General features: G+C 41.9%; 1 protein-coding gene across 1 annotated transcript in view; it reads left to right on the top strand.

Moving 5' to 3' along the window:
- The window catches only part of LOC145403387 (cell adhesion molecule Dscam2-like), a 115,884-nt gene that overhangs the window by 8,686 nt on the left and 81,412 nt on the right, over window positions 1-25,786 (top strand). Inside the window, exons 5-6 of the mRNA XM_080275170.1 lie at window positions 4,590-4,748; window positions 15,242-15,391. Of these exons, the coding sequence (XP_080131296.1) occupies window positions 4,590-4,748; window positions 15,242-15,391 (309 nt within the window). The remainder of the gene's footprint in view (window positions 1-4,589; window positions 4,749-15,241; window positions 15,392-25,786) is intronic.

The following is a 25,786-nucleotide window of genomic DNA, read 5'->3' as shown; positions in this document are numbered from 1 at the left end:
TGGTGGTGTTACTGTTGTTGTTGTTGTGATGATTATGGTTGTGGTGGTGGTGGTGATGATGATGATGATGGTGGTGGTGGTGGTGGTGGTGTTGTTGTGGTGGTGGTGGTGTTACTGTTGTTGTTGTTGTTATCTAGTTACTGTGGTTGTCGTGGTGGCGTTGTTACTGATGTTGTTTTGTGGTAGGGAGACGCTGTACAGGGACGGGCTACTGACTCCACCGGGACAACCACAGAGCCGCGGACACACTTCATATGGTCTTGTTGGCCTTGTTGGCCTTGTTGTTCTTGTAGTTGTTATTGTTGTTTGTTATTATTATTATTATTATTATCTATCTATCTATCTATCTATTGCCAGACGCCTCAATCCCGTTTGGGGTGGCCACAAACAAATCGCCTCCAAGTCGCCCTGTCCCCCGCCATTTCACTACCCTGCTCCCAACTCACACCCCCCTCTCTCATATACCTCTCCACCCCATCCCTCCATCTCATCCTCGGTCTCCCCCTCCCTCTTCCACCCTCCACCTCGCTCACATACACTCTCTTCGTCAGTCTTTCACCCTCCATCCTCTCCACATGGCCAAACCACCTCAGTGTGTTCCTCACAACGCTTCCTATCACATCCACATCAACACCACAACGCTCCTTTATATCCTCATTCGTCAGCCTGTCTCTCCACGTGACTCCACAAGCTCCTCTTAAATAACTCATTTCCACTGCTCTCACTCTTGACTTGTGTCCTTCCAACAACGTCCAAGCTTCACTTCCGTACGTTAGAGTTGGTATCACAATACTGTCATGTAGTAACTTTTACTTCCATGCTCACTTCCCTGTTTCTTATCACTGCTTTCAAGGAACCAGCAACCTTTCTTCCCTGCTGTACCCTTTCAAGCACTTCACCCTCCAAACCTCCATCCTTACTCATCACACTACCCAAATACTTAAACGTACTCACATTTTCCAATTCCTCACCATCCAACCTCGCTATACATTCACTGACTTCACCTCTCTCAAAGACCATCACTTTACTCTTCCCTACATTCACCTTTAGGTTCCGTTTCTTACACACTCTCTCAAACTCATCCACCAAGCCTTGCAGCTCCCCTTCATCTTCACTCAACAACACAGTATCATCTGCAAACAACAGTACAGGGAGTTTCCAAACACTATCCTCTCTCACCAGGGCCACTCCAACATCCACTACCCTACCTTGTACCTCTTTTATTACCCCATCCATGTACAGATTGAACAACCATGGAGACATGACACATCCCTGTTTCAAACCAACTTTCAAAGAGAAAAATTCACTTAGTTCACCATCCACACGCACTGCAGCCTTAGCACCATCATACATACTCTTCACAGCATTCAACAACTTCCCATCTACTCCATATATTCTTAACACTTTCCACAATCCTTGTCTATCCACCCTGTCATATGCTTTCTCCAAATCCATGAAAGCCGCATACAACTTCTTTCCGTTCTCTAGAAACTTTTCCACTAAAGATCTAAGAATGAATATCTGATCTACACAACCTCTTCCCTTCCTAAAGCCTCCCTGTTCTTCTCCAACTAATTTCTCTGTTCTTTCTCTAACTCTGTCTATAAGTATCCTACCATACACTTTTCCTATTATACTAAGAAGACAAATGCCCCTATGATTACCACACACTTCTTTTTCCCCTTTTCCTTTGTACAAGGGAATAATTATACCTGACTTCCAATCCTCCGGGACTCTACCTTCCTCCCAGGCCAATCTGCACATCTTCCACATCCATTCTACTACTATCTCTCCCCCATGCTTCAGCATCTCACCACACACTCCATCAATTCCTGGGGCTTTCCCCGATTTAACTTTCTTCATTGCTTCCACAACCTCTATCCTACTGATTTCTACCTGTCTTCTCACCTCCCTCCTTCTCCCAGCCATTCCCCAGCCACTTATACTCGCATTACTTCCATCCTCTACGTTCAACAATTCCTTAAAGTGTTCTCTCCATCTGCTCACTTTTTCTCCCTTCTCCACTAGTAATCTACCATGTTTATCTTTCACTCCCCTGCTAACTTCACTTCCACCCTGTCTTACTCTTTTCACTTCTCTCCAGAACATTTTCTTACAGTCCCTCCACTTTACACTCAAATTCCTTCCAAATTCCTGATCCACTCTCTTCTTACTCTCTCTTACTAATCTTTTCACCTCTCTCTTCCTTTCCACATATAACTCTCTCTTCTGCCTCTCAACTTATTATTATTATTATTATTATTATTGTTGTTGTTGTAGTTTGTTGTTATTGTTCTTGTTTGTTGTTGCTTCTCGTATATGACAAAAAACCTGTTCCCTTCGTTATATTATTCTTGCTGGCTTAGGTTGATTTATCTTCATTTGACAGAAAAGGGTCACTCACTCACTGTGTCATGTTAGGTGCTTGAGACGATTTGTACACACACACACACACACACACACACACACACACACACACACACACACACACACACACACACACACACACCAAATTAGATCGCAGGATGTAATTTGTCACGGGATATCGGGGGGAAACTTGAAACAGCGCTGGCATCCCCGAAACTTAGCGAAGCGAGACTTGAAACTAGCCGGAGTCGACGCCATCTGTTTCGCGGATTTTAACTCCCCGCAGCTTAGGGCGAATTTGTAGCTTAATGAGGCTTTATTGTGGCCTCTACCTACGCTCACTTGGGATGGGGGTGGGTTGGAGGAGGGGAGGCGTGATGGCGGGTAAGGGAGGGGGAGGGTTTGAGGTGTAAGTGTTGTGGGGTTTGTGTATGTGTTTTTTAGGTGGGTCTCTCTCTCTCTCTCTCTCTCTCTCTCTCTCTCTCTCTTTCTATGTGTATGTATGTGTGTGTGTGAGAGAGAGAGAGAGATTACGGCGAATTTGTACCCTAACTCCTTCCAGCACATTCCTTCTTCTATACCTTTTTCTCACTGCTCCCAGACGATTTCATTCAGCTTACGGCACACCACTTGAACTGAACGGGTTAAGGGAGTGCCGTACCTAACCCCTCCAGGTGGAAAAAGCCCCTGGTAAGCTGAATAAAATCGTCTGGAGGTGGCAAGAATACAGCCAGAAATGACGTAGATAAAAGATAGGAAATAACACTAACAACCCCTTCAGAGTGATGGTGTAATTTTGGTTTTATTCTTGCCTTGTCCAGACGATTTTTTTTTTTTTTCAAGGAAGAAGGAACCAAAGGCAAGGAGCTCCCAGACCGTCCCTTCCAAGAGAAAAACAATACAAAAGAGAGGCAAATTCAAGATCCGTTCATTTCGAGATGCCTGGACACACTGCGTTTGAAAGACTGGAGATCATAGGAAGTAGGAATACAGACAGAGGGAGACAGTTCCAGAGTTGACCTGTTGCATAAATGAAGGACTGGAGAGACCATTCGAACTGAAGGGAGTAGCTAGGGCCGTACTAATGATGTATGGGGTTTCTTAGCACTTCTTCTTTTTGTGATTTACCTTGCACGTTACACCTGTTTTCCCCTTTTACGAGTAGGTTACCAAGGCACATATCCCTTGGTGTCGCTCTGCACCTTTGTTGGAGCAGCACGGCGTCCACCCAGGAGCCAGACCTTCTCATATATCCCTGCATCTTACTGTGGGAAGGACCCTGGTTCGATCCTGGCAAAGCGCTGTCTACTGGAAGGGGGTGCCGGATCCCTACACGGTGTATACACAGTATTGAACCAGAAGGACGGCTTACCTGTGGTCGATGGGTCATGCAAACTAGGATTAAGCCAGAACAACATGAGCAACTATGGTATTAAGAAAGATAAATAAAGTTGTAATAAATAAATAAAGTAATATGTAACATAATATCAAGGTGTAATATGCGTAAACGAACTCCAAAGAAAAAGGCGTTTGTAGATGTAATTATCACTTAGAATATGACTCACAGCCTTTAACAGGAAAGGTACCTAATTGAATAAAATCGTCCGGAGGCAGCAAGACCCAGGCCGACAAAAACGTGGTGGTGGTGAAGCTTTGACGAGGGTGGAGTATATTTAGAAGTGTGTCGCGAGTTAATTGGATGTTACAGGTTGGCCCAAAGGTTAATTGTGGTCGATGCTGCTGCTGAGTAGGGGTGTAGAGGGTTGTGGCTGTGTTGGGGGAGGGGTTTGTGTGTGTGTGTGTGTGTGTGTGTGTGTGTGTGTGTGTGTGTGTGTGGTTGGGTGTGGGGGGTGTGTGTGTGTGTGTGTGTGTGTGTGTGTGTGTGTGTGTGTGTGTGTGTGTGTGTGTGTGTGGGAGTGGATGGGTGAGGGGTTGTGGATGGGTGGGGGGTTGTGGGTGTGGATGGGTGAGGGGGTTGTGTGTGTGGGTGTGGGTGTGGGTGAGTGTGTCTGTATGTATTTATAGCCAATAATAATATATAAGTGTTTTAGATGTGTTACTAATTACAATAATCAGGATACTAATACTAATGATACTAATAATGAAAATAATTACAATACCAATAATAAAAAAAACTCAACTCTTCCATATAACCCCTCTTTATTTATTTATTTATTTATTTATCTTTTTATCTTCTTTTATTTTACATTTTATTTTTTCAGTGGTGGTAGGTGGGTTCCAGGTGCAAGTGTATGACCAGGTGGTAATGAGAGGTAACACAGCGGGGCTCAGGTGTGTCGTGCCCGCCTACCTGAGCGAGCACCTGACTGTTACCTCGTGGCTCGTTAATGACCTACAGCTGACTCCTTCCCTGCATGGAGGTAAGAGAAAAGAAGAATAGAAATTTTATCTTTAATTATTATTTGATTGATTGATTATTCGTCTGTCTCTCTGCCTGTCTATCCATTTACCTGTCAGTCAATCTGTTTTTCTCCATCCATCCATCTGTTCTTCCATCCACTTATCTGCCTACTTGCCTGCCTACTTACCTATCTATCTATCAGCTAGTCCATCTATCTATTTATCTGTCTGTTTCTGTGTTTCCTTCTGTTGTCTCGTGCTTGTTAATGACCTGCAGCTTACTCCTTGAATGCCTGGAGGTAAGAACAGGTAGACTCTCTCTCTCTCTCTCTCTCCAATAAATTCTTCGAGATTAGCAAGAAGGAAATAGTACGTGGTCGGTGTGAAGAGGTTAACAAGATAGAAAACAAAGTGATGGCGTGTTAATTCGAAGTAAAATTCTAAATCAAGGGTGGTGAGAGAGAGAGAGAGAGAGAGAGAGAGGGTGATGGAGTGTTCACCTCGAAATCAAAGGCAGTTGAAGATGGGCTTTGGTGGGTTGGTGGCCTGAGTAATGCGGGTGAGAGAGAGAGAGAGAGAGAGAGAGAGAGAGAGAGAGGGGGGGGAGAGATTATAATAATGGACTGTTGTATGTCCTTGAGTGTGTGTGTGTGTGTGTGTGTGTGTGTGTGTGTGTGTGAGAGAGAGAGAGAGAGAGAGAATGCGTGTCGATACAGATTATATGATGAACCGTAGAGAATGGCCCTCTCTCTCTCTCTCTCTCTCTCTCTCTCATTTTCCCAGTGCCTGCTTATCCCCTCTTCATATCGTCCATCCAGTATTATGTGTTTCCAATTCTTTTCACTTCAATACTTCTTTTTTCTTTTTAACTCTCGCAATATTGCTCATTTTCGCTCCAAGATTTTTTTTATTATTATTATCTCAGTTTTTATATATTTTTCTATATTTATTTATCCTTTTTACTCATATATTTTTTATCTTTATATTTTATTTTGATTTTTAAAGTGAGGAAGTTAATTACACGCCCATGTCAGTTCTCGGGAATGTCTCTCTCTCTCTCTCTCTCTCTATCTATCTATCTATCTATCCTATCACCGCGTTCTCTGCATCCATCTGAGAGCCACAAATCTCACCTGAACCTCCTAATTGCAGCCTCATACCTCTACATACATCCCAGCGGCGGTAGGATGGCGTGGGACTGGTGGGAATAAAATAGATGATTGATTCGCCTGGTTATTAAGGGCTAATGACCCCTAATTACGTGAGGTAGTGACTTAGAGGTAGAGTTAAGAGGCGCATCCCTGAGGAGGTGATTATATCATTTTCCGCCTTTATTTATGGCGTCTTTAAGGTTGATCTGTATAGCGTGGTTGGACGGAGGGATGAGTCGCCTTTTATTTATCAACTTTTTTATGCTTTCGTTTAGTCTGATTTGTTTACACGCCAATCTACCTGTCTGTCTGTGTGTCTGTCTGTGTATGTATGTGTGTAGGAGTATGCATGTATGTATGTCCGACTTAGATTTTTTTTTTTTATGAATGGAGGACGCCTGCAATCTGGTGTATGGAATTTTTTTTTTCTTTTTTTTTCCTCTCTGTTTCATCTTCTAAAAAATGTAGGTACCATCTGTATGTACGGTATATATGTAATGCACCTAAGCACTTCACACTTCATTCACGTTAATAGTCCAGAAGCTATCTATCTCTATCTATTGCCAGACGCCTCAATCCCGTAAGGGGTGGCCACAAACAAATCGCCTCCATGTCGCCCTGTCCCCCGCCATTTCACTGCCCTGCTTCCAGCTCACGTCTCCCTCTCTCATGTGCCTCTCCACTCCATCCCTCCGCCTCATCCTTGGCCGCACCCACCCTGTCCCCCTCTCCACCTCACTCACATACACCCTCCTCGTCAGTCTCTCACTCCTCATCCTCACTAATGATTCTCTATACTTACTGGTGTGTTTGGTAAAGGAGAAGGATCTAAGTATATGGGTTTATCTTTGCGTAAGACGTGATAGAAAACGGTATATGCTTGGTGAAAATTAGCGTATACTCAAGTGATTCATGATTCTCTGTGCCGTGATTCAGTACAATGACCTCTTCAGCGCGAGGACGTAATTTGTAGTATATTCTTGCTTTGTTTACCATAGGATTGAATTTAGGTTTAGTACGCGTTAAAGCCTTCAGTTAGGTCACCACCATCCTCTCTCTCTCTCTCTCTCTCTCTCTCTCTCTCTCTCTCTCTCTCTCTCACACACACACACACACACACACACACACACACACACACACACACACACACGTTGAGTTTAATGAATTCATTGGAGCACATTCACACGCAACTGACGAACTTGCCTACACACTGACCTACATACACACAGACACATGAGCACGCACATGGCTTCAGAGGAGGGTTGGTACACTTTATTTTTCGCACTGATACGTACAGATACACACACACACACACACACACACACACACACACACACACACACACACACACACACACAGGCATATAGTTTCACAGATTTTGCACACACACACACACACACACACACACACACACACACACACACACACACACACACACGTATATATATACCGTATACATACAGACAAATCTGACGGTACGTACATAATACAAACACCCACACACACACCCACACACCCTCCCAGCACTCACACCCACGCTCATTGTTTCGCCCTCTCTCTCTCTCTCTCTCTCTCTCTCTCTCTCTCTCACACACACACACACACACACACACACACACACACACACACACACACACACACACACACACACACTCTTTCCATATTCACTCCGCACACCCACACAAACCCTCACCCTCTCTCAGTCTCCACACGCACACGCACACTCACACGCACACACACACACGCACACAGTTTCATTAGTCCACTTTTACCCTGGACTGGTGTTTTTATGTACAAGGCGCCATTTTTAAAGCCGGATCACTGGGCCTAATTAATTCCTCTCTCTCTCTCTCTCTCTCTCTCTCTCTCTCTCTCTCTCTCTCTCTCTCTCTCTCTCTCTCTCAGTTATCCCTCCTTTCTTGTCCCTGTCTTTATTTTCTCACATTTCATCTTAACATATCTTCTCCTGTCATGTTTTTCACCCCACAAGCTCTCTCACTTTCTTAATCTGTTTTCTTACTCGTATAATTTTCTCACTTTTTCTTGTCTCCTCTCTTTAGTTTCTCGCTCTAAAAAGCGTACATTTATCTCTCTCTCCCTCTCTCTCTCTCTCTCTCTCTCTCTCTCTCTCTCTCTCTCTCTCTCTCTCTCTCTCTCTCTCTCAGTGGCCTTTAACGCTGCCCTGCTTCATATCTAACTTTCTCTCATTTTCACATTTATTCTCTCTCTCTCTCTCTCTCTCTCTCTCTCTCTCTCTCTCTCTCTCTCTCTCAGTGGCTCTTAACGCTACCACGCTTCATATCTTTACATTTTCTCACCTTTTTCTATTCTTTCTCTCTCTCTCTCTCTCTCTCTCTCTCTCTCTCTCTCTCTCTCTCTCTCTCTCTCTTTATTGCTCCCACGCTTCCTGTCTTTATTTTTCTCACTTCCATTTCCCAGCTAATCCCGCCAACTCCCGTTTTCTGTTTCATTTTCGTTTTCTTTGTTGTGCGTTTGTTTTGTTTCGCTGTTTCTCTGGCCTTGCGAGTTTCTTTGACTTTGTTTAAGTTTGTTTCAGTTTCATTTAGTTTATTTCTCTTCGTTTCAGTTCGTTTCAGGTTTGGTTTCTGTGTTTTAGTTTCGTTTTCTTTGCTTGTGTGTGTGTGTGTGAGAGAGAGAGAGAGAGAGAGAATCAGTTCAATACTAGGTACCTATTTAATGCATTTTCTGTGTCAATTTTCTTTGCTCACTTTGTCTAATTCTAATAATGCCTCCTTTTCTTCGATGTCTCAAGAGTTGTGCTTATCATGTATGTCTTCTATCGTTATCTCTTAGCTTTGCATATATTCTGCTTCTCTGTGCATTTTTTTTTGTCTTATCTGAGCATTTTCCGTCTGTCTATAATAATCTTTTTTTTTTTTTTTTTAATTGTAATCTGTCTAATAATCTTCTGTCAATTTTTTATATGTCTATTTATCTTTTTGTATCTATCTGTCTATCTATCTGTGTTTATCAATATCTATCAACATTTACATAGTCATTTCGTTCCAATTCTGCCCATGTTTATTTTGTATGCCTCTGTCTGTCTATCTGTCTATCTATCTGTCTGTCTCTATATCTGTCTATCTGCCTTTCTGTCTGTCTGTCTATCTATCTGTCTGTCTACTTGTCTATCTGTCTATATATCTGTCTATCTGCCTTTCTGTCTATTTATCTATCTATCTGTCTACTTGTCTATCTATCTATCAATCTATCTATCTGTCTGTCTGTCCAGATGTACATAGCCAATCCATTCCGTCAATACTTCCTCTATATCTGAACCTGTCAAAGTTTTTAGCTGTGTTGTTAAAGCTAGTTTCTCTCTCTCTCTCTCTCTCTCTCTCTCTAATTTCCTGTCTCTCACCAGCCTTGCTTTTCCGCGGGCATTTTCTAGCTTTTTACCTGCCAAGTTCCGTAATGACAGAGCCAAGGATTATTTCAGTTACTTTCACCACAGTTACCACAACTACCACAATCAGCACAGCTACCACAGTCACCACTCCTACCACAGTCACCACAACTACCACAATCACCGCGACTGTCACAATCATCACCACTGTCACAGGTACCACAACTACCACAGTCATCACCACTACCACAACCACCACAACTACCACAATCACTACCATCCACAACTACCATCACCACATTGTCACCACCGTACATAATTAAAGAAACACTATAAGCACCATATTTGCCACACACACACACACACACACACACACACACACACACACACACACACACACACACACACACACAGTTAAATCCGTGTTAATTAAAGGAGACCACAACTATCGACACTCACAACCACCACAACTTCCACCACAGCCATCACCAACCACAGTTACCACCATCCAGAACTACCACAACTACAACCATTCACAACTACCACCACAAACAACCAGAACCATCACCATCCACAACTACCACCATCCAGAAGCACCACAACTACAACCACCCACAACCACCACCACCCACGACAACCACAACAACTACCTTTCACAACAACCACGCACTCACCCATCACCATCCACAACAACCACAACTACCAACATCTACGACTACCACAGCAGCCACAACTGCCAGCACCTACAACTGCCACAACAACCACAACTACAAGCTCCCAGACACACCTGTTAAAGCTCAGTTAATTAAAGGATACCTGGGCTGCGTGTTTTTGGCGTCAGGTAGTAATTGAAACTCAGGTGAGCCCACTTTTGCCACTTCCGTAACTACAACACCGATCACAACTACAACAACAGCTACGGCGATACTACTTCCGCTACAACAAATACAACTTCCGCTACAGCTGTAACTTACGGCTACAACTGTGCATCATCATCATCATCATCATCATCATCATAATCATCCTAGTAGTAGTAGTAGTTGTTGTTGTTGTTGTTGTTGTATTGTTGTTTTTGTTGTAGTGGTAGTAGTAGTAGTAGTAGTGGCAGTAGTGGTTCAGAGCTACAACATTGCCGGTCACAACTTCCACTACAAGTACAGGTTCTGCTACAACTACTATTACAACAACTACAACACTATTACGACATTGCTACAAGGACGAAAATCACCACTACTTCTGCCACTTTCCCAACTACCACAACTACAGCACCAACCACAGCAACAACAGTCCTAAAACTTCGCCTATAACTACAATAATCATACATCTTTCACAACTACAACTTCCATACATCAGCTACAACTTCAGTTACATCATTTATCTTCATCTGTATCTACAATATTTTTACAACTTCAACTATTTCTACTGTTACTGCGACAATCACTTTTTTACCACACACACCTGGTAGCTACTTATACTGCCACAACTACCACCACCACCTCCACAGCAACCAACAACCACGACTACCACAATTACCACCGTAACATAGAACACAATCACTACCACGAATACCACAGCTTTACAACTATCATAACATCCACTACCACCACTACCATAGTTACCACCATCCCAACAACTACCACTACCATTATCTCAGTTACCTTTATCACAACCACAACATGTACCACTATCACCACAACTACCACCAAAACATCAACCACCACCACCATCACCACAGCTACCATCTTCTCAGCCACAACTACCATCATCACCACGGCTACAACCTTTACAACTACAACCATCTCTACTACAACTACCACCATCCTTGCCACAACTCCCACCATACCTACCACAACTACCACCATCCCTACCACAACCACCACCATCCCTACCACAACCACCACCATCCCTACTACAACCACCACCATCCCTACCACAACTACCACCATCCCTACCACAACTACCACCATGTAGCAGCAAAAGCATTAATACCGCGATGTCTTGCACAAAGTATTTCTCAACTCCTATGTATTTACTGTACTGCACTCTCTCTCTCTCTCTCTCTCTCTCTCTCTCTCTGGTGTGGTAGGGAAAATCGTGTGGCATTGGGCGGATAAAACTTCATAAGATGTCAGTCGCCGTTTGTGGGATAGGCCGTTTGATGATGGCGACGATTATGATGATAATGATGGTGATGATGATGATGACTGCAGCTACCACCACATCCAAAGTTAGAACAAGGACTAATAATAATAATAATAATAGCAGCAGTAATAATAACCATCATCATCATCATCATCATCATCATAATGGTAGTAATAATTAGGACAAAACTTTAACAGTGGAAAAGGTGCAAGTGGAAGGCTCTAAAATATTACCTAAGACCGTTGTTCCGCCGGTGTGGCTCAGAGAGAGAGAGAGAGAGAGAGGGAGAGAGAGAGAGAGAGAGAGAGAGAGAGAGAGAGAGAGAGAGGGGGGCCAGCTATTTTATGTTGCGATAAGAAGGCAAGCACTATGTAATATTGTAATTCTCTCTCTCTCTCTCTCTCTCTCTCTCTCTCTCTCTCTCTCACACACACACACACACACACACACACACACACACACACACACACACACACACACACACACGCCAGATAATAACATTCGCAACATCAGTAATACCAAAATATTATTGCACAAGTATTAAATCTCTCTCTCTCTCTCTCTCTCTCTCTCTCTCTCTCTCTCTCTCTCTCTCTCTCTCTCAGTGGTATCCGTCAAACTAACTGATGCTTTTGTTGTTCAAGTATCTGTGTGATAAATCGCTGCAAAGAATGAGTTACGTGTATTATAGAAAACAGCACAAACACACTCCTTTATTTTGTGTCATGCTTAATATATTGAGTTTAAATACACACACACACACACACACACACACACACACACACACACACACACACACACACACACACACACACACACACACACACACTCAACATTTATTCATGTACTCAATTTATAAATGCGCACACACCCACACCCACGCATCCACACACACACACACACACACACACACACACACACACACACACACACACACACACACACACACACACTCAACATTTATTCATGTACTCAATTTATAAATGCGCACACACCCACACCCACGCATCCACACACACACACACACACACACACACACACACACACACACACACACACACACACACACACACAGCCACATGTAGTCACGTTACCCGGTGTACACAAGCATCACATACACAAACAGAGAGACAGACACAGATATGTATTGGTATTATGGTATTCCAAGTGGCCAGAGAGTTACCCAGAAATACCAGTAATAAATGCGATAGATGTAATTGATGCGATAGATGTAATTGATGCGATAGATGTAATAGATGCGATAGATGCAATAGACGTAATAGATGCGATAGATGTAATAGACGTAATAGATGCGATAGATATAATAGACGTAATAGATTCGATAGATGTAATAGATGCAACCTCACCTGTATTGCCAGAAGGGGGGAATTCAAAGGTTACAAAAGTTACAAATTAGGTTACATAGGGATTAGGACACAGAGTTACATAATCCACTCCCCCCCCCCCGCCCTTGCTGTAACACTTTCATCACTGTGTTGTCTGTTTGTTTGTTTGTTTTTATGGGTGTTTTTTTTGTACCTTTTTGTGTGTTTGATGTTTGCGTGTTGTGTGTTTGATGTTTGCGTGTTTTGTGTGTTTGATGTTTGCGTGTTTTCTGCTGAACTGGTATTATGTGTAAATTGGGTGTGTGTGAATAATCTAACACACACACACACACACACACACACACACACACACACACACACACACACACACACACACACACACACACACACACAAGTATAACCCAATAAACACATCAGTAGCTACAGAAATAAATGCCACGCCACTTTTTCCAACCAGACACTACAAAATATAAATTACAAAAAGGATTTCAAAAGATTGCTTCATCAAAATCAAGCCTCCAGTGACTGTAATGCTGTTTCCTCACCAGCCAATTATTTCGGTCGGGATTTTTCTGTAGTTTTTTTGAGTCTGTAGGGATGGTGAGAGAGAGAGAGAGAGAGAGAGAGAGAGAGAGAGAGAATGTGACTGTTATTGTAGAAGTGTTAATAATGAGTGTTTGGCTGTACTGATGTTATGAATGTTATTGTGTCAGTGTGGTGAAGCGTGTGTGTGTGTGTGTGTGTGTGTGTGTGTGTGTGTGTGTGTGTGTGTGTGTGTGTGTTTTGCTTCCTTGTTTTGATAGCTTTGCAATAATGGTCGTTTTATTGTTCTTGGCTTTGTGTGTGTGCGTGTGTTCAAATCCAGGGTGACCAGATTTCTAGAGCAGGAATGTCCTAGAGAGCGGACGAAATTATGCTAGATTGGCCTAAATTATGCTAAATCTTTCGTTATTCTTATTACATTCGGTTTCTATTAGTTTTAAAGATTGATACGGTTTTACTAGGTTGTTAACTGTATAAACCCATATCATTATAAGCCTGTAAACCTGTCCACCCGCCATCGCCCGTGATTTCCTGTTCTAAATTCGCTAATAAACCGAAAGGTATAAAATATGACAAAGTAAGGATTGTTTCACACTTTCCTTTCATGATGTTCACATTAAAAAAATATCTGTCTTTTGTGAGGCCTGTTAATTACTGTCACTTTAGAAAATTCGGTGGTTATGAGTGAAAAATTATACCTCCAGAAATTCCAACCAGCCGCTAGGTAATAAATTTTGCAGCAATGTAAGAACTGAAATATCTAGTTGTAGCGACTTCTCCGCTGATTTGGCTACCCTGATCAAGTGTTGCAGTATACCGTATATTGAAAAAAGATGGGAGTGTAATACTTGCTAACCTTAGTGCTTACTTTGATATCTAATGTAAATTATAACAAAATAATTCCAGATTCAGATTATGCCAAAATTATGCCAGATTTGACAGTACGCTAAATTTTAGGCTACACCAATGATTTTCCGGAGATATAGGCTAATTTTAACATACTCATGCTAAGTATGGTCACACTGGCTCAAACTATCAGCCACTTGACCGCCACCTTTACCTTGAAGCTCCACCTCAGCGGTCGTCTCCACCCTCTATCCCCTTCCTCCTCGTCCTCCTCCTCCTCCTCCTCGTCCTCCTCTTCCTCCTCCTCGTCCTCCTGCTCCTCCTCCTCGTGCTCCTCCTCCTCCTCCTCTCCGGCTCGTGGGTGATTTGGTTGATGCGTTGCGAACATGGTAAACAGTCAAGCGTTGCATTACATTAATCACATTCCACTCTCTCTCTCTCTCTCTCTCTCTCTCTCTCTCTCTCTCTCTCTCTCTCTCTCTCTCACACACACACACACACACACACACACACACACACACACACACACACCAATCCAGCAGGTAACAAAGAAAATACGAACCCCATCACTTATAATACAACCCACACAACACAAATAATTCCCATGATAAATTCTGAAACCATATTACAGCAACAGGAGGTTCGATTTTCATGAAGTGCTATTTTGAAATCTCTCTGTAACCTGTATTTTGTAACTTCAGGATGCTGTAATCGTTTTTGTATTGAATTTAGTCCCTCGTATTTGAATTTTCGTGTTGTATATTTATTTATTTATTATTTTGTTATATACCTACGAAATGTTTTCAGTCTGCAACTCTTTGTCTGTCTGTCTGTCTGTCTGTCTCTCTCTCTCTCTCTCTCTCTCTCTCTCTCTCTCTCTCTACCTACCTACCTACCTACTTACGTACCTGCCTACCTACCTACCTACCTACCTACTTATCTACCTACCCACCCATCTATCTATCTATATCTATCTTTCCATCCAAATATCTTCCTACCCACTTATGTATATATATCTATCGCAGCATCCATCCATTCATCTATCCATCTGTCTATCCATCTATCAATCAATCAGTCGTTCTATCTATTTATCTATCAATCCTCCCTCCCCCCCACAGACGGGAAATACCACGTGACGCGCGATGGTGAGCTGCACGTGGTTGATGTGGAGGCGGGTGACGGGGCTTCAAGGTACAGGTGTAAGGTGACGCATAGGCTGACAGGTGTGACGCAGGTATCGCCCACACCCGCACGGATCATCGTCACAGGTGAGAGAGAGAGAGAGAGAGAGAGAGAGAGAGAGGGGGGGGTTGTGGAAGATTGTGGTGCGTCGGAGAGGAGGAAGTTTGGATGCTTAGAGAGAGAGAGAGAGAGAGAGAGAGTTTGGTATTTAGGTTGTGGAAGATTGTGGTATGTAGTAGGGGAGGAAGTTTGGATGCTTGAGAGAGAGAGAGAGAGAGAGAGAGAGAAGGGATAGTGTGATGTGTAACACTGAAAGAAAGGAGGACTGAAAGGTGTGTGTGTGTGTGTGTGTGTGTGTGTGTGTGTAAACTAATGCATAAGCAACAGTAATTAGTTGTGTCAGTGCAAAAGATGTAAATTAATTGTGTGTGTGTGTGTGTGTGTGTGTGTGTGTGTGTGTGTGTGTGTGTTTGACATAAGGATATTAAGTATTTTTTCCGAAATTTGTAAGGCTATTAAGATTTTTGCTAATGTATAAGGTGATTCAGGTCACTTAAAATATTTTCACATTGAGTCATATATTTCACAATTTAGGTCATTCCCGACGTTTTTACAATTAATCAGTTTTTTTTTTTACTTCATAAGGTGATTCAAGGATTTTTCAGAATTTATAACACGATTAAAACACTTTTCATAACCGGTACCGTCATTTAAATTTTTTCCACATCATGTACAGGTGAGGTCATTCAGGTATTTTTTTTTTCCTGACACAAAGCTTTTTTTTTTTTTTTTAATGTATATAATAGGTAAGGTCATTTAGAGTTTTTCGCCATCACATAAGGGGATTTCGAGTCATTTTTCCGCGCTGTTAAAAATACGAAACGCGTGTCATTTCGAATAACGCGTGTCATTTCGAGTAACGCGTGTCATTTCCATATAACGCGATTCAGTGACAAAAACCGCGATTTGTACGTACGCGCGTGCTGGGTGAATTTTGCGACATTAACGTTGGCTGGGCGGATAACGGCATTGACCATTTGCTGTTATTATTACGCTTCTTGGAACGGCTGGTCTGAGTTTTATTATGATTGGTCTGTCTGGTCTGTTTAGGTACAACGGTGGATACATTTTTATTCATTGCTTTGACTAACACCAGGCAACTATATTCAATAGAGAGAATGAATAATAATAATAATAATAATAATAACTAATAATAATAATAATAATAATAATACAGCAACAACAAAACAACAACAACAACAACAACAACTACTACTACTACTACTAATAATAATAATAATAATAACAATAATAATAATACAACAACAACTACTGCTACTACAAATAATAATAATAATAATAATAATAGTAATAATAATAATAAACGTTACATATTAACTGAAATTTCGGCAGTGCCCAGTTTATTTTTTACCTGTGTTAATATTTTTCACTTTTGGCCAAGAATTTTAATTAGTAGCTTAATTAGGGCTCAAAAATACTTGCAATATAATTTTAGTATATTCAGAGTAAGTGTAGAAATTTTGGGTTGACGTAGAAGCATAATAATAATCATCATCATCATCATCATCATCATCATCATCATCATCCTCATCATCGTCAAGTCCTGCTCTCTCTCTCTCTCTCTCTCTCTCTCTCTCTCTCTCTCTCAATATCTTCATTTCATTTCGCTGGCATTTAATATTCTCTCATTCCGGTCCTTGCCCCTCTCTCTCTCTCTCTCTCTCTCTCTCTCTCTCTCTCTCTCTCTCGTGGTGTCGTAAAAATAAAAATGGGAAGAAAGATGAGAGGAGGAGGAGGAGGAAGAAAAAAGAGGGTAGTCGAGAAGGAGGGAGGTTGGGAGAGAGAGAGAGAGAGAGAGAGGAGGCGAGGAGGAAAAAAAAGTGAGAAAGGAAGTATAGAAGTGTGAGCGAGGAGGTAGGGAGAAAGAGAGGTGGAAAGAAGGAAGGATGAAGTTTCGCAAAATAGGGGTGAGGGAAACAGGAGAGAGAGAGAGAGAGAGAGAGAGGGAGGGAGGGAGAGAGAGTAATAAACATCTTTCAAGGAATGTTTATGGCAAACTTTTCCACTTAAGGACTCATTATAGGCCAGCAAACATCGCCTTTCAGAACTTGGTAGGAAAAAGCGATGAAATACTGTATGTGGCTGGCAATTAACATCCAGTATAAACATTGGGTGGTTGTAAACATCGACGGTGAACATCGTTAGGAGAAATGTTGGAATGAATTTATGTGGGTGGTAATCAACATCCATCATAGACATCTGAAAGGTAATAAACATTGGCTATGAACATCGGCCGTAAACATCGGTAGGAGGAATGTAGCAATGATGTACTGGTTATAGGTGGAAATTAACATCCATTATAAACATCTGGGAGGTAATTAACACTTGCTATAAACATCTGGAAGGTAACTAACATCCATTTTAAACATCTGGGAGGTAATTAACACTTGCTATAAACATCTGGAAGGTAACTAACATCCATTATAAACATCTGGGAGGTAATTAACACTTGCTATAAACATCTGGAAGGTAACTAACATCCATTATAAACATCTGGGAGGTAATTAACACTTAGCTATAAACATCTGGAAGGTAACTAACATCCATTATAAACATCTGGGAGATAATAAACACTTGCTGTAAACATCTGGAGCTGCTGTAAACATTTCGGAGGTAATAAACACTTGCCATAAACATCTGGGAGGTAATGAGCACTTGCTATAAACATCTAGGAGGTGGTAATAAACTTGCCATAAACATCTAGGGGGTAATGAACACTTGCCATAAACATCTGGGAGGTAATGAACACTTGCCATAAACATCTGGGAGGTGGTAATGAACACTTGCCATAAACATCTGGGAGGTAATAAACACTTGCCATAAACATCTGGGAGGTGGTAATGAACACTTGCCATAAACATCTGGGAGGTGGTAATGAACACTTGCCATAAACATCTGGGAGGTAATAAACATCGACTGTAAATATCGTAAGGAGTGTAACTAAATTGCCGTAAGTGGCTGGAAATTAACATCCATTATAAACATCTGGGAGTTTATAAACCACCTATAAACACTGCGTAATAAACATGAATATAGTTAGGAAAAATGTAGCAGTGAACTACTCTATGTGGCTGGAAATAAGCATCCATTATAAACTTCCTGTAGGTAACAAACGGGCCATAAACATCCACGAACGAATAAACATCAACTTTAAACATCAGCAGAAAGGTGAAACGAGGCTGATAACGTTTAAGATCTGCGAGGTTGTAAGCGTTAACTAAACATCTAATGCCAACTAATAAACATTCATTATAAGCATCACTCATAAGCATCCAATAAAAAACATATTTCCAGTTGATACAAATTTTAAATGATCCTAGTTTTGAGTCATCTACACCCAGCTAAAAAACATCGACTATAAACATTTCCCATTTATTAAAGGATCAACCAAATCCTACTCACATAATTATTGTGTGTAAATATTATCTCCGGACTAGTAAATATCGACTGTAAACATCTCCCAGCTACTGAACATCAGCTAAACATCGGCCGCCTAATATTTTGCACTCCCGGCTAAGAAACATCGAATTTACATATCTCCCAGGGAATAAACATCTCAGCTGATAAATCTCGACTCTAAATCTACATAATTAAACGTCAACTACTTCATCACTGTAAACATTGACCATAAACACTACCTCCAATATACATCGATAATTATGAACATACTTATAGCTAATATACATCAGCTGTTAACATGCAACCAATAAACATCGACTTCAAGCACCAAATAGATAAAACCCTAAAACATCGATTATCAGATATTAGGTATCGACTACAAACATCGGTAGCCATATAATAAACATCGACTATAAATTGCCTGTTTGTAATAAGCGTCATCTATAAACATCAGCAGCAAAAAAAGCTAAAAATCTAGCCAGTAAACATACACTAAACATAAAACACATTCCAGGACAATTTGGTGCCTTTCATCTGCTACCAGTAAGTAAACATTGGCTATAAACATTTAAAAACAGTAAACTACAGCTAATAGTACGCGTATCACAGTTGGAATAAGTGAACACCCGCCAGCCAGTAAATGTCGAATATAAACACCTTCATCAGTTAACATCAGCGACTAATAAACATCGACAATAAACATCCTCGTTAACCCGAAGCGCACCAGGACCAACTTAACATCTACAGTAAACAAATTAGTAAACATTACCGTCTGCCAATAAACATCATTTCCCGTCCAAAAAGCAACATAATATCTCCCAAATTGACTTCAGTAAACATCTGTAACAATCCTATAAGTAAACATCCATAACTGGTAAACACTGTAACCACCCGGCCACCCAATAAACATCCGCAGCTAATAAACATCGGCTATAAACATCGTCCCACGCGCCAAGACCGACTAATTGCCGCCTTTCTTTCATCTGCTTCCCGCCAAATTCAATTACGGGCCCGCTGGTTGGCTGCAGAGTTGCCGGCTAGCCTCATTTTTGTTCATTTTACCTCCCGTGCGCGCCGTCTTTTTTGTTTACCTTTTTTCCGCGCGCTTTTTTGCCCCGGCGCGCTTTTTAGGGGGGGAGGAGAGAGGGTAGGGATCGAGTCTGCCTCTCTTCGCTCTTCGCCTGTTTTCTGTGGTTTTCGTGCGTTTCATGTCTGTTTCGGGGATGTTTTGTAGCGGGTTTAGATGCTGTGTTGCGGGTTTTGTTGGGTTTTGTGTGCGTATGGTAGGTTTTCGTGTAGTTTAATTTACGTTCGTTCGAGTGTGCGTTTAATTTCTCTCTCCTGCTGGTTCGTTCGTTTCCTTTTGCCTCAGGGTTTTTGTAAGGGTATTTGTAGCGGTTTTTCGTTCGGATTTTAATTGTAGGATTTTGTGCATTTCGTTTCGGATTCAGTACGCTTTGTGTTTCCTCTCCTCTCTGTTTTTCCATGGCTTTTGTTCATTTCTTTTTGTTTCGTATCCGTTACTGGAATGTTTTTAATTGGTTTTCGTTGGGATTTCTTGGGAATTTGTGTTGCTTGTTTTGGCCTTCCTTTGGGGTGCTTGGATGCGTTCGGTTCGTTTTGTTTCGTTTCCTTCGTATGGTTAGTTGTTGCTTGTTTTCGTGGATTAGTGTTGATTTGATAGGCTTTTGTGTATTCGTTAAGGTGTGTGTGTGTGTGTGTGTGTGTGTGTGTGTGTGTGTGTGTGTGTGTGTGTGTGTGTGTGTCCCTTGGCTATCGTTCGGGTTTCTCAATGGCTGGTGTTCTCCCTAGGTTTCGTTCAGTCACTCTCACTCCTCCCTCCCTCTCTTGCTCTCACTATTTCTCATTAGCTTTCCATTATTCTACCTGTCCCCCATCTCTCTCTCTCTCTCTCTCTCTCTCTCTCTCCTTTTTTCACTTTCTTCCTCTCCAGTTCCTCCCTTCTTTTAATCCTACCTTCCCAGCTCACATTCCCCCCCTCCCTCCCTCCCTCTCCCTCTCTCTCTCTCTCTCTCTCTCTCTCTCTCTAATGTGTGCCTATCTATTTTCTGTCTGTCTGTACTCGTATTTATTTTTTGTGCATCTATTTGCTTATATACCAGTCTGTCTCATCTTTTCTGTGTAATTTCCTTCCGTCCATTAATTTCTCTCTCTCTCTCTCTCACTCTCTCTCTCTCTCTCTCTCTCTCGTCCTCAGTCTCCCATTTTTCCTTCTCTCTCCTTCACACTCATTCATCTTCGCGTCTTTTCCTTCTCTGTGTCAGTTTTTCGTAACATTTTTCTCACTCTCTGTATCCCATATTTTTGTCACTCTTATCCTTCATTCACTCTTCTCTCCCTCCCACTTTCTACCCGAGGCCAGTGTCATTCTCTCTCTCTCTCTCTCTCTCTCTCTCCATTTTTCCCTCCTGTTCCACTGGGCGTACATTTGAGATCCAATTTTTGAAAACCGGTACTCAAACCGAAAAAAAGAAAAGAGAAAAAAAAATCTCTTACACTTTGGAATTTCTTAAAGCCAGCAGCGGGTCTGTGATTGGCTGAGCGAGAGGCCGTTCCTGATTGGCTGAAGCTGAGGTTAAAGAAGAGTTCTGATTGGCTGGCTGGTGGATCTGGGGGTTGGTGCTGGAGAGAGGGACCTTCACGTGGTGGCACCCATAGAACCAGACGTCGGAACTGCCATAATATACTAATTTCAGTGGCTTCAGAAAGGTATCATTAGCCTGCAGTCCACTGGGTTCACGTTCACATGAGTTTATAGACACAGCAATAGGATGAGGGTATAAGGAAGAGTTCTGATTGGCCAGGTAGGATCCGGAGGTAAAGAACTCTGATTGGCTGGCGTAGAAGCATGTGTTTAAAGAGGAGTTCTGATTGGTTGGTATAGGGAGTGGGTGGTGGCGGATGCAAATAGTGGATGTTGATTGGTGGTAGTATGTCCGTTCATGTGGTTATTATGTTCTCACTCTACCACACACACACACATGGATCTCTCTGTCTCCCTCACCATAGGCTTTGACTACTTCCATACGTACGCATTTTTCACCTGTTACATCCTTTTTACTGTAACTTGATCTGAAATTGTTGTCTCCATCTTGAATGCTGAGTTGTATGAGGGGAGCGTCTGAATATGGTGCTAGTGATGAAGAAGTGCTATGGAAAGGATATAGAGTCATAGGATTGTCTTTTTCTGCCACTGAGCTACGTGAAACAAGCTGCAAAAGGACGAAAATCTGTGCCAAGTTAGAGAAAAGTTGGTATAGTCGTTGGGTTATAAGCGCTCTTCTCTAAACATTATAATTCGAAATATTCCTCGTAAGACTAATGTTATGCTCATTTGACTTTATCTTGGTCTAAAATCGCCGTCTCCATCATCAGTGCTGAGTTATAGCAAAGAAGATTGATCATAGAATACTGTAGTCACGAAGAAGTGTTGTGGAAATTATTGAGAGCCTTAGTAGTCAAAAGATTCACGCTAGAACATGAAGGTAGTCACGAAGAAGTGTTGTGGAAATTATTTGGATCCATAGTAGTCAAAAGATTCACGCTAGAGCATGATGGTAGTCACGAAGAAGTGCAGTGGGAAATATATGAAGCCGTAGCCGTAGTAATCTTTGTTTTTCTGTCGCATAAGTACGTTAAATAGACAAACGGACATCTTAGGCCTTAGTATTGTCTTGTTCTTCATCTTTTGTGTGTGTGTGTGTGTGTGTGTGTGTGTGTGTGTGTGTGTGTGTGTGTGTGTGTGTGTGTGTGTGCAAGAAAGAAGGAACCAAAGACCAGGAGCCCGTGCTATAAGCTGCAGAATTACATATATCCTTCACCCCAGCCTGTTCGAAGTCGAGTAAAATAACACAAAATAATACGAAAATAACACAAAAAATTACCCGAAAACAGCGTCCCTGGATTGAAAGGGTTAAAGGTATGAAAAAAATAGTATGATTGGCTGTGATAAGTGGTGTAGAGGAGGTGGGTGTTCACGTTGATGTATCTTGATGTTTATTGCTGTCTGAATGTATTTATTATTGTTATTATTATTGTTATTATTATTATTATTATTATTATTATTATTATTATTATTGTTATTATTATTATTTTGTTTTGTCTCGGTTTAGGAGCAACTTTTCTAATTGGAGGGGTTGTAGGCGGATACTGTCGACCATTAAGAAAGTTGCCTAGCACCTCTTTCTTACTGATTTATTATATTATTATTATTATTATTATTGTTATTAGAAACGCTGGCTAATATAGTTTTGTACATTTTATACAGAGTTTGGCGATATTAGAATTATTTAAGTAACACAGAAGAGGATGGCAAGGTGCAATAAGCAAAATAAATCGCATAGGAAGAGGTGTTAGGTATCTTCCTGACGATACGAGAATACTGGCCATAGTCTTCATTAACCCTTTCCCCACCACTGACTCTCCCAAAGGGTGGAAAAAAAGAGCAAAAATGGAAAAAAACAAAAACAAAATGGTGCACTCTCAGTCAAGAAGTAAAAAGAGAATTCTGATTGGCTGCTACACGAAGGGAGAATGGAGCTGGATTGTGATTGGCTGATGCGGTGAGGAAGAAGAGAGGGTGATTCTGATTGGCTGAGGCTGGGGGGGTGGGGCTGGAAGGAGGTTTTTGATTGGTGGAGAGAGAGAGAGAGAGAGAGAGAGAGAGAGAAATGAGAATAAAGACGACTGAGAGTGAGAGGAGAGGGGAAGAGAGAACATGAGTGTGCGTTTGTATGAATGTGTGTCACTGGCAGAGAGAGAGAGAGAGAGAGAGAGAGAGAGAGAGAGAGATAATGTACACTGTATACACCTTATGAAAGATAGAGAGTTAGTAGAGCGAGAGAGGGCAGAGAAAGTACAGGACTGTGTTTATTTTGGAAATGGAATGTGTGTGTGTGTGTGTGTGTGTGTGTGTGTGTGTGTGAGAGAGAGAGAGAGAGAGAGAGAGAGGTGATGATGGTATGTCTTTATGTGTGTGTAAATGGAAATGAGCGGTAGTAAGGAAGCGCACACACACACACACACACACACACACACACACACACACACACACAGAACGAGAGAGAGAGAGAGAGAGAGAGAGAGAGTCGGAAAGCTGTTTATGCAGGAAGAGGGGAGAGGAAGAGGGGAAGGAGAGGAAGCGGATGGAAATAGATAGGAAGAAGGGGAAGAGGAGAGAGGGGAAGATAAAGGAAGGAGAAATAAGAAGGGGAAGAGAACAAGGGATAAGCGAGGGAAGAGAGAGAGAGAGAGAGAGAGAGAGAGAGAGAGAGAGAGAGAGAGAGAGAGATTAAGTAGAAAGATAGAGATAGGGTATGCAAGAAATAGATAGAAACATAGGCAACGGTACACTGTTGCAACCCTCCATCTGACCAAGCACATACCCCTCATTTCCTTGCACACCAAACCATGCGCATAACGGCCCTCAACCCCCCCCCTAATATCTTCTCTTAAAGGTGGGCGTAAGGAGAACGCCTTGAGGACACATAACCTCGGCCCTTCAGATTCCTTGCGCAGATCGCATTGAAATCTCCGTATTTTTTTTACTTTTTCAATATTAAAAAAAAAAAAAGATCTTAAGACACAGCATCCTACCTATGAAAAGGCACCAGTTCAGTAGAAGACACATTGCTATGTGAAATTTGATGACTCTATTGTGAATACTTTCTGAGTTCTGGCCGGAAACAAAATCTCTAGGCCCGGCCAGCTGCCCTGCCTCCCAACTCCACGGACGGACATCTATTGATCCCAATGATAACTACACCCTCCTCTGACTATGTCAGGTGGAGGGTAAAAATATTAAGACAAATAGAACATCAATTGACTGATAGATAATGAATACTCTTAAAGACAAATATAAATATACTGAAGAAAGGTAGAGATTCAGAAAGAAATTGGAACTCTCTCTCTCTCTCTCTCTCTCTCTCACACACACACACACACACACACACACACACACACACACACACACACACACACACACAAAGCGACAGACACCAAGGAAAATTAAAAAACAGATAAAGTTATGAGAGAGGAGGAGGAAAAGAAGCAAATAAAAAAGAGGAAATGGATGAATGAAAGAAAAGAAAGTGAGAGAGACAGCAATTAAAGTGAGTAAAGGAGGTGTTAGCGGAGGAGGAGGAGGAGGAGGAGGAGAGAGGAGGGGAAGAGGGAGGGAGGAAAGTGGGAAGGAGAAACAGCAGAGAAGAGGATTATGAGAGAGAGAGAGAGAGAGAGTAGAGAGAGAGAGAGAGAGAGGTGAGGGAATGAAGGAAGGATGAAGGACGATAGACAAAATAGGTGGGTGAAAGGAGAAAAATTTAACAGTAGGAAATAGGAATGAAGATGAAGGAGAGAATGAATGAATGAATGAAGGAAGGAAGGAAGGATGATGATCTGGAGAGAGAGAGAGAGAGAGAGAATGAAAGGTGATGGGGGAAAAGAAGGAGTGAAGGGGGGAAAAGGAATGGAAAAATGAAAGGGAGAGAAGAGCAATGAGAACAGGAAGAAAGTAAAGGAATAGATTGAGCTAGGGAATGGAGGATGGAGAGAGAAAGATATCCAAAGAAGTAGGTAGGTAGATAGATAGATAGATGGAGAGAGAGAGAGAGAGAGAGAGAGAGAGAATGATGGACAAGGGAAGGAATGAAAAAATACGATGGCGAGGGAAGGAAGGCAAGAAGTAAATGAGGGTGAGGGAGAAGGAAGAAATGATGGAGGGAGAGAATGAAGGAGGAGGGGAGGTGAAGGAGGAGGGGAGGAATGAAAAAAAGATGGAGGGAGGAAATGGAAGAAGAGAAGAGAATTGGACATAATGAGAGAGGGGAGAAGGAAGGAAGAACTGGTGAAGGAGAGAGAAAAACAGGAAGAGATTGTGAGAATTGAAGGAGAAAGGAAGGAATGAGAAAGATAAAGGGAGAGATAAGAGGAAAGGGAAGGGAGCATAATGTGAGAGGGAGATAGCGAATGAAAGTAGAGTA

Source organism: Coenobita brevimanus, chromosome 60 (assembly GCF_032717465.1).
Source record: "Coenobita brevimanus isolate Jiangsu-jjx chromosome 60, ASM3271746v2, whole genome shotgun sequence".
NCBI classification, from domain to species: Eukaryota; Metazoa; Arthropoda; class Malacostraca; order Decapoda; family Coenobitidae; genus Coenobita; species Coenobita brevimanus.
This window is presented reverse-complemented; position numbering and strand designations above follow the sequence as displayed.